This window comes from Manacus candei, unplaced genomic scaffold, assembly GCF_025592945.1.
Source record: "Manacus candei isolate 608988 ecotype Guabito, Panama unplaced genomic scaffold, ASM2559294v1 h1tg000017l, whole genome shotgun sequence".
Lineage (NCBI taxonomy): Eukaryota > Metazoa > Chordata > Aves > Passeriformes > Pipridae > Manacus > Manacus candei.
In genome coordinates this window covers 24,735,556-24,749,145 of record NW_026138065.1, presented here as the reverse complement: position 1 = coordinate 24,749,145, position 13,590 = coordinate 24,735,556, and the positions used below count along the sequence as shown (strand labels likewise).

The 13,590-nt window shown below is 36.9% G+C and overlaps 1 protein-coding gene across 7 annotated transcripts in view; it reads right to left on the bottom strand.

Moving 5' to 3' along the window:
- DISP1 (dispatched RND transporter family member 1) overlaps positions 1-13,590 on the bottom strand; it is a 91,991-nt gene that overhangs the window by 18,871 nt on the left and 59,530 nt on the right. The window contains exon 3 of one of the 7 annotated variants that reach the window (XM_051783544.1): positions 5,396-5,476. The exons of the other annotated variants lie outside the window; for them this stretch is intronic. Coding sequence (XP_051639504.1) covers positions 5,396-5,476 — 81 coding nt within the window. The remainder of the gene's footprint in view (positions 1-5,395; positions 5,477-13,590) is intronic. 7 annotated transcript variants of the gene reach the window in all.

Genomic DNA, 13,590 nt, shown 5'->3' with positions numbered 1-13,590 from the left:
ACACAAACAAACAGAGTTCTGAAACGGTTTTGCAACAGTAAGTTGCCTGAGCCTGAAAAGAAGTTGTGGCAGGTTCAAGGGACTGTTTGCCATCTGACCTACAGCCTCAACCACAAAATCAGCTTTTCTCAACTAAGGCTAGACTGGACTGTAAGAAACTAGGTACTGAAGTCAGAACTCACTAAACTTGAATCTGACGTTATCAGTAACAGGATGTTGTATGAAGAGAAAAGCTTGAACAGACAAGCCCTTTCATGCAGTAATTCAGCACCAATGCAGAGCACAAACTGAACGTGTGCCTCCACATATCCATGGAAAAGGGGGTAAAGCTACAGAGTTGGGTATAACAGATTTTTGTAACTGCAGCACAGACTCTTGGGTTTACAGATGAGAGAGAAATATGAACAGACATATTTACTGTCGTTCAAACATGAATTTCTAGATTTTATTTGTAAAGATCTGAATTTCCAAATATGCTCAGTCACTTCTGACAGTGAGTCCTGTTTTCATCTGTGTCATAATGGGCCCTGCCATGAGCAACAACGCCAGACAACAGTGTGGCACATGCAACAGCCACCCAAGGACAACAGCTAGTACAAGCTTTGTAATTATGCTGACTTGTATAAAGGTTTCTGTGACAATTCAAGGCTTTGTTCAGACAGTGAGGTACAGAATCTCATCTGAGGTCCCTGCAAAGCTGGCAAGACAAAGTTATTGGAAAGGATCAACATGTAACTGATAACACTCCAGGGATGATGCTGACATCTTCTCAATGTATCTTGTATATTCACTCTACACAGCCCTCCCAGCCCTTTCTGTATGCAAATTCTTAGTGGATAGGCATGTTTTAAATCTCTCTTTTCAAGCTTTACCCTGTCTTTCAAATACATCTCTGTAACTGAGATCTGGCAAAACATATTTTTTAAACAGAATGTAAAATTTCTTTTAGACAGAACTTTCAAAAAATAACTTTGCCTAATTTGGTTTACACAAAAGGAGTAAAAATACCAACACAACCACTCCTTATCCTCCCCCTTTCCCATCAAAACCAAACTACATTCCCCTCTGTTTCCTCCACCTGCAAAATATATTCAGTGTTGAACAAATGATGATGATTAAGTTCTTCAAAGTTAGGGAGGGTTAAAGGTCACACCTGCTATCAAACTGTTTTGTTTCGAAAAGCATGCATTGAAAAAACCTGTGTACACCCGGGTGAATTCCAGCAGTGTAACCAATTCCTTGCAGCTGTTGTGATGACTCTATTATATTGGTCGATAGGAAAAGTTATCCCTGAAAACTATGCCCCAAAAATTCTTTAGTTATGCTCTAAAATACAGAAATGCATGGCAAAACCAGATCTTTCCCACTTAATTAATGCTGCTGTATCTAATTTCTGAAGTATTATACTTTCATTGAGCCAGTTTAAATAACACCACTAACCTCCAAAAACAAGTGCAGACAAAAACCAATTCTCATTGGTTTTCATGAGAAAGAAATGTTGAATTCCATTATTTTGCTGGGACAAAAGCCAAGTTGATCTGTGTATTAAATTACCTCTGAACCCAGTTCTCACAAGCCTGACAGCAGAAAGTGACAATCACAGTTGTTTGTGACCAGACCAGCACAACCAAGTTATTGACATAAACTGCAGTCACTGATTAAAACCTAATCCACTGTGCACAGAGGGGGGCAAAGGGAAAGGGGAAGAAAGGGACAGGCTCTATTCTACCATCATTTACTGCGACTGTCAGCCCCTGCCCAACAGATACTTTGCTTCATCCTGTTCTTTCCCAATAGCAAGTTTTGTCTGAGCATCATACAGTTAAGAAATACATGAAGAAAAGATACACAGATTGGTTAAAACCCCCAGGCGTTTCTCAATATGAAATGTATTTTGGTTGACCAGCATCCTTCTGTGTAACACGGTGAAAAGGACGAGTGGTGCCTTTAAAAAGGGTTGCTGTAATATAAGCAAGTTTACTGTAGGAAATACAGACTATCGGGGGGATGGATCAGGGCACTGGTTTGGACTGGACTGCTACAGCTCTAATATTCACTTTTTCAGACTAAATTAGCACTTAGCCTCTGTGTTTCTACCAATATTTTGAACAGTGAGGTAATAGAAAACATTTGTACCTTTGTGTACATACCAAATTGAATAGGGTCAGATGATGACTAGTGCTACAGCTTCCTAGAGGGGATCATGCTGTGCCACAGGGCAATATCCTGATTTCAGGTTCCCAATGAAGCCAATGTCTCCTTTTGGTTACAGCACTGAATCAGTTTTCACATGAAAGTTAATAGATTGGTATATCAGAGAGGGGAGTTTGGCCTTAATTTCAAGAATCACAATGGAAAATTGTGGAAATCCTATGTATTATTAAACCTAGTTCTATAACTTTCATGTCACCTGGACATTACATAGCACAGAGCAATATTTCATGAACATCTTCCTCAACACTGGACTGTTAAAAATGAATTTAACATTATGGATGATTTACTGCATTTGCAGTGTGCTTCACTAATCTAATGCATTTCAGGGAAATACAAGACTGAACACATCAGAGGACAATAAAAGTATCTAGACATTCCAAGACATTCTTTTGCAGTTTCTTCACAAACTTCAGTCGTGAAACAGGTATCAATTTAAGTAAGCCCTTTGCCTCACACCACAAGGAATCAATGCCTCCTGCTTCCTTAGTGGGTGCAAGAAACCCTGCAGAAGGGTTTCTATTAATTTCTGTGAACAGAAAATTAGGAAAACAGGCATACTTTGAAGAGAGTTTTCTAGCTTTTGTGGAGTAACCATAGTTTTTTAAAAGTGTTAGCAGCTATCAATAGCCTAACAGGTTGAAAGAGATATTAATATGATTTTGAAAAGGAACATTGCTGCTTACACTGATAGTACCTTTTTTTTTTAAAAGAGTCAGTTAAAAGGCATCAACACATTCCAAATCATATCTTCATACTAACTTATCCAAACAACACCTTCCTGAAATTCCTATTACAATTCTTCTTATTGACCTGGCTAAACATTTGATTTCTGATTTACTTCATGTCACTTAGATGTAATTAATTTCTCTTTCACAGTGGGTAGATGTAGAGTGGATAGAGAATTTTTCCTCATTTTTCCTTGGAGGAACAACAAGACACTTAAGACTTTAAGCTGAAATTAATGCCTGTGGGGTTATCACCCTGACATGGGGCAGCACAAAGGCATGGCCTGGGATTGCTATGCCCTATTTTAAGGTGTGAGGAAACAACTAACAGCATCAGATAAATCTAAAACACTTAGTATGGGTGCTTCTCCTCTGTTTCATTCCCGGGAGACGGCAGCTAAGGGAAGCAGAAAGCTGCTCTCCATATATAACATATATAATATCCAGCTGACTCCGGTGCTTTGCTGCAGCTGATTCAGCTTCCAGCCCTGGTACCACCTCCCAGCTGGAACCAGCACTAACTGCACTGCCTGCCATCAAGAAGTTTATTAGAAACCCCCAGCTGGCTGGACTAGAACCATCTCAAAAAGATACACACCTTTGCAAGGTACAAAGTCTTTTCCCATTTAATTGCAGGAACTGGTCTCTAATGGAGAAAGTACTGACTGCTGATAAATGCCATCCCTTAGCAAATCCAGCTGAGATCCATGCTCAGTGTTGTTTGGATATGAACAGTGACAGCCAACCATCATTTCAGGGCTCAAACCCAGGCTCAAGGGTAGTATGGAAATGGTTCCTGACAGCAACTTGACAGATTAGGAAAAGCCCAGTTTTCCAAACAATCATTCAAAGAAAACTGGTCAGGTGGCTGGTCTCCTTCGTTTTGGTGCTGAGCTGCACAGAAGTTTGAAAATAAATGTATACATTACAGCTATTTATCATAAAGGCATCAGAGGCATGTAAAGCAATCACTGACAGTACTGCAGACACACAACAGCAGCAGAAGCAATCGTGACAACTGCTCTAGCAAAACAGGGTCCAGAGTAAATGAAAATTGCAGACATTGCAGTAAATGTGCAACACCTTCAGTTTCTGGCAATTCAGACAAACACTGAGAGTCTCACATAATCTTAATTCTACTTTCCCTCCTGTAGGTATTTCTAAGAGGAATGTATTATTTCTCTTGATACAAATAATATCACACCCATAAAAACACATAGCATATTTGTGAAATAGTGTACTCTTTAGGATGGAAACTATATCTATCTTCTTTCTGAATCACCTTGTATACCACAGGTGCCTAAACATACTGATACAAAAAGAAAATCGTTAAAAAGCCAATATTAGATAAACCAATCTTGCACTCTTGCTTTTCATTTAAAGATTCACTTCAGTCAAAAATGCTAAGTTGCAATAAATAGCTGTATTTACTGAAGAAAAAACAACCAAAAAGAAATATAAAGACTCTCCTGTCCAAGGATTATGAGGTGTTTAACCTCAATGCTTTACTTTGCCAGAGGGAAATTATTCCCTTTGTTAGTAGATCTGGTTACCAGAAGTGATAAAAGGTAGGGTTTTGTCATTATTACACTCATGGATAAGTTAAATCCCTACAGGATAGAACAAGATATGCATCATATTGTACATTCTCCATTAGAACATACAATACAAACTAAATCCCTGCAGAGGAAGAAAATCCGCATGTTTTCAGAATGTCATTGACCCATGAGAACAATCTGAATTGCTCTTAAATATGAAGCCAGCTTTTCCTGCTATATCAGATATAACACCTATGTGCTTTATCATTTTAACAATCACTACAGTCACTCAGACAACAAATCCAATGGATTAAGTTGCCAAAAAAGTTTTTTACAAGACTCCCAATTAAATTTCTTGCTCTGATGCGTAGTTTTCCTTGATTCTAACCATGAACTTTATCTAGTTGTTTTTTAAACATGCAGTGTTCATTTTATTTCCCTGCACTTAGCTTTACTTGTTTAGATTTTTAAAGGAAGAATAGGACAACCCATTGCAGAAGGATGTTGCAAAGACGACAGAAAATTTATTTTTCTGAAAGGTTGCTTTTTTAAGGTTTTACTGAAAGCAGGAGAAATGTAACAAATTTTCAGGGTTTTTTTTCTCCACATAAAATAATCCAAAAGGATTTTGTTTTTTTAATCTCTAGATTATCTGGGTGAAATGATCTGAAACTAACTGCTATTTCATCCCATTAAAATGCATGAAATGTCAATGTTGCAGCTTTGCTTAATGTTGTACACATGAATTATTTCTGCTAAGACTATTCTTTTGCATAAAATCAAGCAAAATGAAACTATGCAGACCAAAAATCAATATGCTATTTGGGAACTGTATTACAGATGTGAATTCACATTTTTATAGTTGAGATATCAAGCTTTATAAAGGTTCTTGTCTCCTTTTCTTGTGTTCTTACCTACCTCTTCAGTTCCAACTGAGCATCTGTTCTATGTTCACAGCAAGTATGAGCAAATAACATTGCCTTTCTGCAAGGAAAGCAGCTGTAAGGAAGATGTTAAAAACAATAAAATCATTGTCTGAGTGATCCTTGCTCTATTTCTGATTTAAATTTAAGCATAAACGTGTATGCTTTCTGACCTACAGCATGCACACTGGGTAAAACCCTACAGAGTGTGGCAGACCCTACATACTTAACTAAGCCAACATTTCCTTAATTTCCTCTCTGCTATGAAATCAATATCAAACTTTATGAATCCACTCTGAAAAAGTAACAGGTAGTTTTGCTATCTCCCATTCACAAACTTCTCATGCCACATTACAACAGGATAATACATTTCCATCAAGTCATCAGAGATGGTAAAAGGTCAATGCAATCATACTGAAATCCTGTATGTGTGTATTTTCATTTGGAAGTCAAGCAACAGGGCTGGGAGTGATGTCCTACGATGAGCGGTTGAGGACTTTGGGCTTGTCTAGTTTGGAGAAAAGGAGGCTGAGCAGTGACCTCACTGCTCTCTCCAGCTTCTTGAGGATCTCTTCTCCCTAGGACCCGTGATGGGATGTGTGGGAATGGTTCAAAGATGAGCCAGGGGAGGTTTAGATTGGACATTTCTTTACTGAGAAGGTGGACAAACACTGGAACAGACTTCCCAGAGAGGTGGTCGGTGTCCCAGACCTGTCAGCGCTCAAGAGGCATTTGGACAATGGCCTCAATAACATGCTTTAACTCAGTGAGACCTGACTGGCTTAGGCAGCTGGCTTAGGTGATCCCTGTAGGTCTCTTCCAAATGAAACAGTCTATTCTATTCTATTCTATCCCTGCATGATTTATTACATGCTAAAATTAAAACTGCTATAAATTTATATTATACAGGTGACTTGAAATTGAAATGCTCCTATAATCATCTCCAAAGCTGGGGGGGTTGTTGGTTTTTTCCCCTCTCCCTTTCCTTGCTGCTCCATATGGAAGATATAGATGCAGGAGCCCAGGATTTACTTACCAAGTCTTCAGTTCAAGATTCCTTAGAAACTCATGTTTGCAATACTGACTTTTAACATATTCCCTCTTTCATCTTCAAAAACTGAGTAAATATTATTAATTACTAGGAAAGCTGGCTCTTTTCCTTAATAGCATCTACTTGATCTTGAATAGGAATTAAATCATCTTCTCTGTAGGAAAATCTGACAGCATATGAAGGAGCCAAGTAATACAGATCCTATAAACACTTTTCGTTTATTCTTCTTTCCCTAAACTTTTCTCCAATGAGTGTAGCCACTTTTAAACACTTCTCCAAAACTGTCAATAAGAAAATTGCCATCAAGCATACTTAAGCTGGATTGTCCCAGTTTCAAATGGCATAGTTTATACACAATTTAAAGTATATACTTCTTCAAAAGGTTTAATTGAAGCTATATACATATATTCCTTTAACTTCTGAAACACTAAGGGCAGAACCACATATAGCACTGCCTGGCAAATTAAACAAAAGTTCTGAACTATTTAAGACAATTTAAAAAAGCTTAGTAAAATACCACCATGAATCATTATTTGAAAACAAGCCAACAGCTAATTTGGAGCAGACTAATATTATTTCAAGATCCTTCACAACTATAAAATCATTAGTCTTTTTTCTTTTCATGGTAATTACAGTGAAATTAATAGATATGTTCTGGGCTTTAAATGATGACTAGAGTAGTTTTCAGCATTTTTACTGGCAAAAAGTTCCTTCCTTCGAAATATTTTATTTCAAAGCTGTTTTTATTACACTTCCCAGTTGAATGGAGCAACACCAGGTCATGGTCCCATCTTGTATTTCTCTGACAGACAGGAAATTAACGTGACCCAAGAAATCACAATATACACAGAAGAAAAACTCCACCCCATGATACCAAGAAGAATGAAAGAGATGTATAAGGGTGCCTATTTTTATCACAGTACTTCTCCACAAAGGCTGAAACGAATGCTCTTATAGGCAGTAATGACTGACATAAAGCACATGTAAGTTTGACTCTGGCGTAGGAAGACTTCAGACTGTCATAAATCACACCCCAACTGGTACATGCTTTAGTCTTCCTTCCTGTGCAGATGTAAGAATTTGTGCATGTAAGTCACCATGGGGTTCATTTTTGTTCTCAGAAAACCTCTTTTGACCAGAGAGCATGCTTGAAGATAGACTAAAAGCACTTAAAATTTCTCCAAATTATTCACTTTACTATGGGTACAAACAATAGTTTTTATCTTTCTGCATATGTTATCTCTTGCAGCAAATGAAAACACTGTTACTTAAGCATCTTTGTTCTAAATTTAGTAAAGTATTTCACCTCAAACACATATTTTAGTGTTGAACTGCTGTTCCAACATCTGTGAATTTAGTCACTTAGAATGTCATAACTTCTAAGTGATATAAAACAAGTGTATATTCAACTCAATTAAAAGATTTAAAAGGTTTTAGTATGCAATTACACAAAGAAGGCTCTTCAGCTTACACTGGCACTGATGAAAACCTGTACATATATAATGAGACATTATCGTCTATATCTCCTGACATTAAATTTGTTTTGTATGCTTAGTAAGAAGCAAGCAAAAAAAGGGAATATTCACTGAACGTTTAAGGTTTCCAGTATTGCAGCTGAGACAACAAAAAAGCACTGCAAGATTAAACAGGTTATAGAAGAGATTTAATGTAATCAAAACTATTCAGCAAAAAGTTAGCAAAAGTTCATCCATTTGATGTAACAAACTAAACAGCCTACAAACTGGAAGTGTAAAGCATGAATTTTGCGGAAAGGTATCCCGTTAACATGACAGAAAATATGGGAGAAGTGGGAGAAGTGATGCATGTAAGCTCTTCTAGTCCAGTACATTCATCTATTTATTATTTTATTAGAAAAAAAACCAAAACACACCCTAACTTGCAAATAGAAGGGCCAGGCTCTCTGAAATATCATCAGGATTTCTACCTATAACTTCCCTCACCTTCGCTGATCTGTTTGTGGTACCATTGCATTTCTATTTTGCATTGATAGTCCAGGCTTTACAGATTCCTTTATTCAGCAGATATCCTGCAAAGAAATCTCACAGCAATCTTAGTGTAGCAAAATTAATGCCAAATTGCTCAGGCACTCTCTGTATTTCCCTCTTGCATTGTGTTTGGGTTTTTATTTTGTTTTTGTTTTTGCTGTTCAAGCACCACTGACTAATTAAAAGCATTCACATCAATTATTATTATTTACTAGGAGATGAAGACAACACCGACATATCAGAGAGGAAGGACAAGTGATTTTGGAAGGAGTTAGAGACAGAGACAATTATGGCAACTCATAAAGAGCTTTTCAAAGTCAATGCTTCTCATTCTGCCCCTTCCCCCATCATAATGAAGACTGAAAACTTTTAAGTAGAAATACCCAAATCTTTCAAAACCCATCTCTTCAAGTGCTGAAAATCAGGTCACTGGCCAAACATAGTTTAGACTTTTGCTCTTTGTTGTCTACTGTTGTCTTCATTCACATCTGTACCCTACTACAACCTCCAACTGAATTAAAAGTATTTGAGACCAACTAAACACGGTCAAAACATTCCAACAAACTGCCATAATTTTGTTTGTTCTGCCATGGTTGTTTTTTTTTTCTAAATAAATGTATGCAAATGCTAAGTTTTAAAAGTAATCTCAAAATTTCCACCTATTAGTTCTTTTCAAGAGTGAACACAGCTGATGCTGGTTTTCCAGTCAATTTAGTACAAAAGAAAAGCCCCATGCTTTTTATGGTTTCCCTCATATTATCAGCTTTACATCTTCTGAAGACGAGTTCAAAGGCCCAGCAGATTGCTGGTTATGTGCGAGGTCTTCTTTTGTTCAAGGAAAGGTGAAGGATACAGGGCACAGGAAATTCATCTTCAACCACACATGGAACCTGGAGCCTGTAAACAGCAGGGCCTGCAGAGCAAAACATGGCCAGGCTGGTACTCAGCTGCACTCAGACCAGAGCAGGAACCTTCTAAGTATCTTTTTCCTATGGCAAAAATACTTGATTCAAAGCAATCTGAAGTCTAGACAAATACTAACGCCTAATTAGTAAAATTAAAAGCCTGCAAAGATCCCTTGGACAGCCCAACGAATGAGGGTTGGTTTTTTTAAGTGCACTTAATATTTTTCTAGGCATGCTATTTTTAATTTGTTCAGCCACTGAATTACAAATGGCATTTTTATTTGTATTCTGGTCTCTGTGTGTCAGCCCTTTGCTTTCAGCACTACAAAGTGCAGCATGTTGTTTACACAGCCAGCAATGCACACTAGTTATCATGGGAAGAGTAAATGAATTAATAAAAACAGAATAAACCCCTTAATAATGATAATGGGATAATGAAAGACTAAAATGAAAATGTGTGAAAATGAGAAAGCACAGCTCAAATGGGATGGATATGAAAAATAATTTTCAAGAAAGAAAAAGAATCAGTTCATTTGGTCACAGGGAGAGCTCTTTCTCCACATGTGCACAACAAAGAATCCCACATTTGGACTCAGATGCATGAGATGGCTTCACATTCCCTTTCCTTTTTCTCAGCTACATCAAAATCCCTAAGTAAGTCACTGGGCTATTAATGCTGTGACAGAAAAAGGAAGCATCCAGTTTGTGGTTCCCATATGCCTCCAGTCTCCTCATTATGGGAAGAACTCCTATTTTGGCATAGAATAAATGGCTTAAATGAGAATATAGCCAGAGTTAGTATTGTTTCCGTACAAATTAGCAATATACAGGAACTCCAGATCTACAGCACGAACCAAGAGATTTGCAACATCCTGAACATGGAATGAAATGATGGTAACAGCTTGTGCCTTTTACTTGCTAAAGCTTGATAAAACGTTTCAGAAATCTGATCTTCAGAAACCTGACCTAAAGGGCTTTTTTAAAGATACCTATCTTTAATTTTCCTAAAGGAAGGTAGAAAGTCTCTTTTATTAACATTTTAACACAGTATATGCATACGTATTTTGTACAAATGACATTAGTACCAATTCCATATAACAAGTGAAAACAAAAATATCTTTTAATGCATCAAATAAAGCAGAAGCTAACAACTTTCAAAATGGAAAATATTAAGATAGGATAGGTTGTTTAAAAAACTCCATATAGGAGTTGTTGTGAACAGTTAATGTTGCTGAAATGAGAATATTTGAAAATATTTTGTACACATGTATACATATAATCAGCTCTGCAAGCCATGCAGAATGTACTAGATAACAATTATCCTTTTCCTGGAATCAAGCAGGGAACTGTTTCATAACAAAGTCTTGTTATTAAGATTGGTATTTGGAAAACATTCCCTTGCTTTTTGAAAAAACAAGAGATTTTTTTTTTCTGGTTCTAATCTTTATGTGAAATAACTAGAAGGAAAATATAAAATGGGTAAGAGGGAGTTGTAGTGTTCTACCCTCACTTCATAGCTTTTTCATTTTTATAGATCTTCTTTTTAAAGTACTAAATGAAGTGTAAGTATTCAAGTATATCTGCAGTGCTGTTTAAACAGTGTGTGGCACAGAACTCTGAGACACACCAGAACCTAGAATCCCAGAACCATCACATAAATCCACAATGCCAAAACAGTTCAAAAGAAGGTTTAAATCTAACTGAAAGAAAGCTGTACTGTAAGTCTGGAGGTATGAATGCTTTACCAGTTTCCTGACGCTGGTTTTTGCCTTCTTTAGAATATAAATTAGTCTAGCAAGCGAAAACTAAACAGCAATTTAAACTAACTAAGCTTTGGGAGCTAAACACTCCAAACTAGGCTGGTGGGGGATGAGGAGCAATTTACATATATCCCGAAGTCTTAAATTTTAGCCAAACTAATGACTCTGTGAGGCTTTAAACAGACTTTTTTTTTCATGTTCTCGCTAGAGATGACTGAATGATTGTGGAGAGATCATCCCATATGTCCTTTTATCCTGTCTTTTCTACCACAGATAATTCAGATGTTTTTCCGAACAGTTCTCTTTACTTATCTGCTTTAGTCAAAAGTATTAACAGTATAGTCTTGAAATGTAAATAACAGTAGGTGATATAAAGCAGATCTGCTCTGAGCAAAAAGTACTTGTATGAATTTATTGGTTTGATGCTGCAAAAGTGCAAGCACCACACACACTGGCAGTCTGGAGCATTTTCCTTATCAGCAGCACCAGCAGTTCTTTCACAGCTTCCCGACCTCTCCTCCCCTACCTTTTGTCTCTGAGTCCACAGACCTGAGCTTTCTAAATTTTATCATCAAAGAGAGATTCCAAAAGAATATCAAGATTAGGAAGGATACACGTAGCTTTTAACTGGCATTTTCCTACTAAAAATTTCCCATAAAAGTCTGAGAGAAGCAACCCAATTTGGTACCAGAGACAACACCACTGTTATCCCATGCCTGCCACAATCCTGAGACAACTTACTGAACAATCTCTGCACGTTCTTCCTCTTCCACTCCTATTTACATGCATACACTCCTATACAAAGAATAGATTTCAGAAAATACCAGGAAAGATTGTAAGAATTTTCTGGGTTTATTTTTTTTATGGTAGTGTTTAGTTCTCCTAAAGTGTGCAACCCTTCATTATTTATTTTATCTTTCTTTCATCCCACTAAACATGCTGCTGGGCTGCATAGTTTTACACTTCTCTGGTGGCTCCTAACTCAGTGCTTCCAGTTGTCATGAATCAGTCTTCATGCTTTATCCACTTCTTAAGATTGACAGCCTTACTTGGTTGTTTTCCTCATTTCTGCTCCACCTTGAAGGCTGATGATGACTACAGAAGCAGGTGGCAGTAAAGGAGGGGAAATAACTACCCACCTTCCAGTGGCTCTAAGCTTCACAGGTTTCCTGAGATACACAAATGTGTTCTGGCAAAAAGGGTTACTTCAGCATGAGTCCTCCAAAGGAGCAGGGTAGAAAAAAAAAATCTTCCAACAGTACTGAAAAGCACTAATCATACAATGCTCCAAACTGGTAAGTTTAGAAATTATTTGTTAGAAAGCAAACCAAATTCCCAGACAACTGCATTCTGTTAGGGAGAGAACTTCCCAGAGAGTGTTTTTGTGGTCAAGATAACATGCCCACTAAGAAGAGAGGTATGAACATGTTTTCATGAACTACTACAAAATAACACAAAAAACTTTACTCAAGATCTTCTAACCTCAGAAAAATATATAAAAATAATCAGAATCATTACAACTTAACAGTTGACCTATTTTACTTACTTTAACAGTAGAATTTTTTGCCACAATCATGTTGCAAACCAATAAAAATATTTTCTTTCACGCTGCAAGACTTTTTCACCAATCTAAAAAGATTACCAGCTGCCCAGACTTTCAAGTTAGGGTGTATAGATGAGGTTTCCATATAATTTAGTTTCATCTTCAAAGCTGAACCCAACTACAAAATTCCAGATCAGCCAGCTTTAATAGGATAGGACAATTGTGGCATTTTTTCAATCTGTCTTTACACACTCCAATCTGCAATGATATACAAGAGCCACATTCCTTTAATATTAGGTCACTGACAAATGTTAAGCCTTGGGCTTCAAAACCTGACAAAACCTGTCGTGCTGAAACAATTGGTTACCTGCCTGGAACCGTAAGTGTCAGAGATACAGTTTGCAAGGAGTGTTCATCCCTCTCTATCTAACCACATCTTTCCCCCATTCTTAAAATTATAACGATATTTGAATGCATTTTTTAAAAATACAGAAAACCAAAATTAAATCTATTATTATATTATTATATTATTAATTAAATTTGATGACACACTGAATTTAATTAAAGTATTGTATGAGAATGTGTATTTTAAACAAACCTGCTAAAATGTGCACATTACAAAGCTGGATAATTTCCAGTGAGCCTTGTAATAAAAATATGTGGAGAATAAGCTGTTGTGCAGATTATAAATAAAATTGGAGGGTGGAACAAAGATTACATAAAAATATCATACATCTAAGTGTTACTCTTCCGTGTACAGAAAGTTACCTGAGCATGTAAAAAATGAATACACATTTATCACCTATTCTTTTTAGCACTCCATTACCTTAGCTAGAAGGAAGTACAGAAATGAAACAGCAATCATTTGATAGGGATATGCAGAGTATGTTAACACATATAGCTGGTTAAATAAGTATAGGTGCCT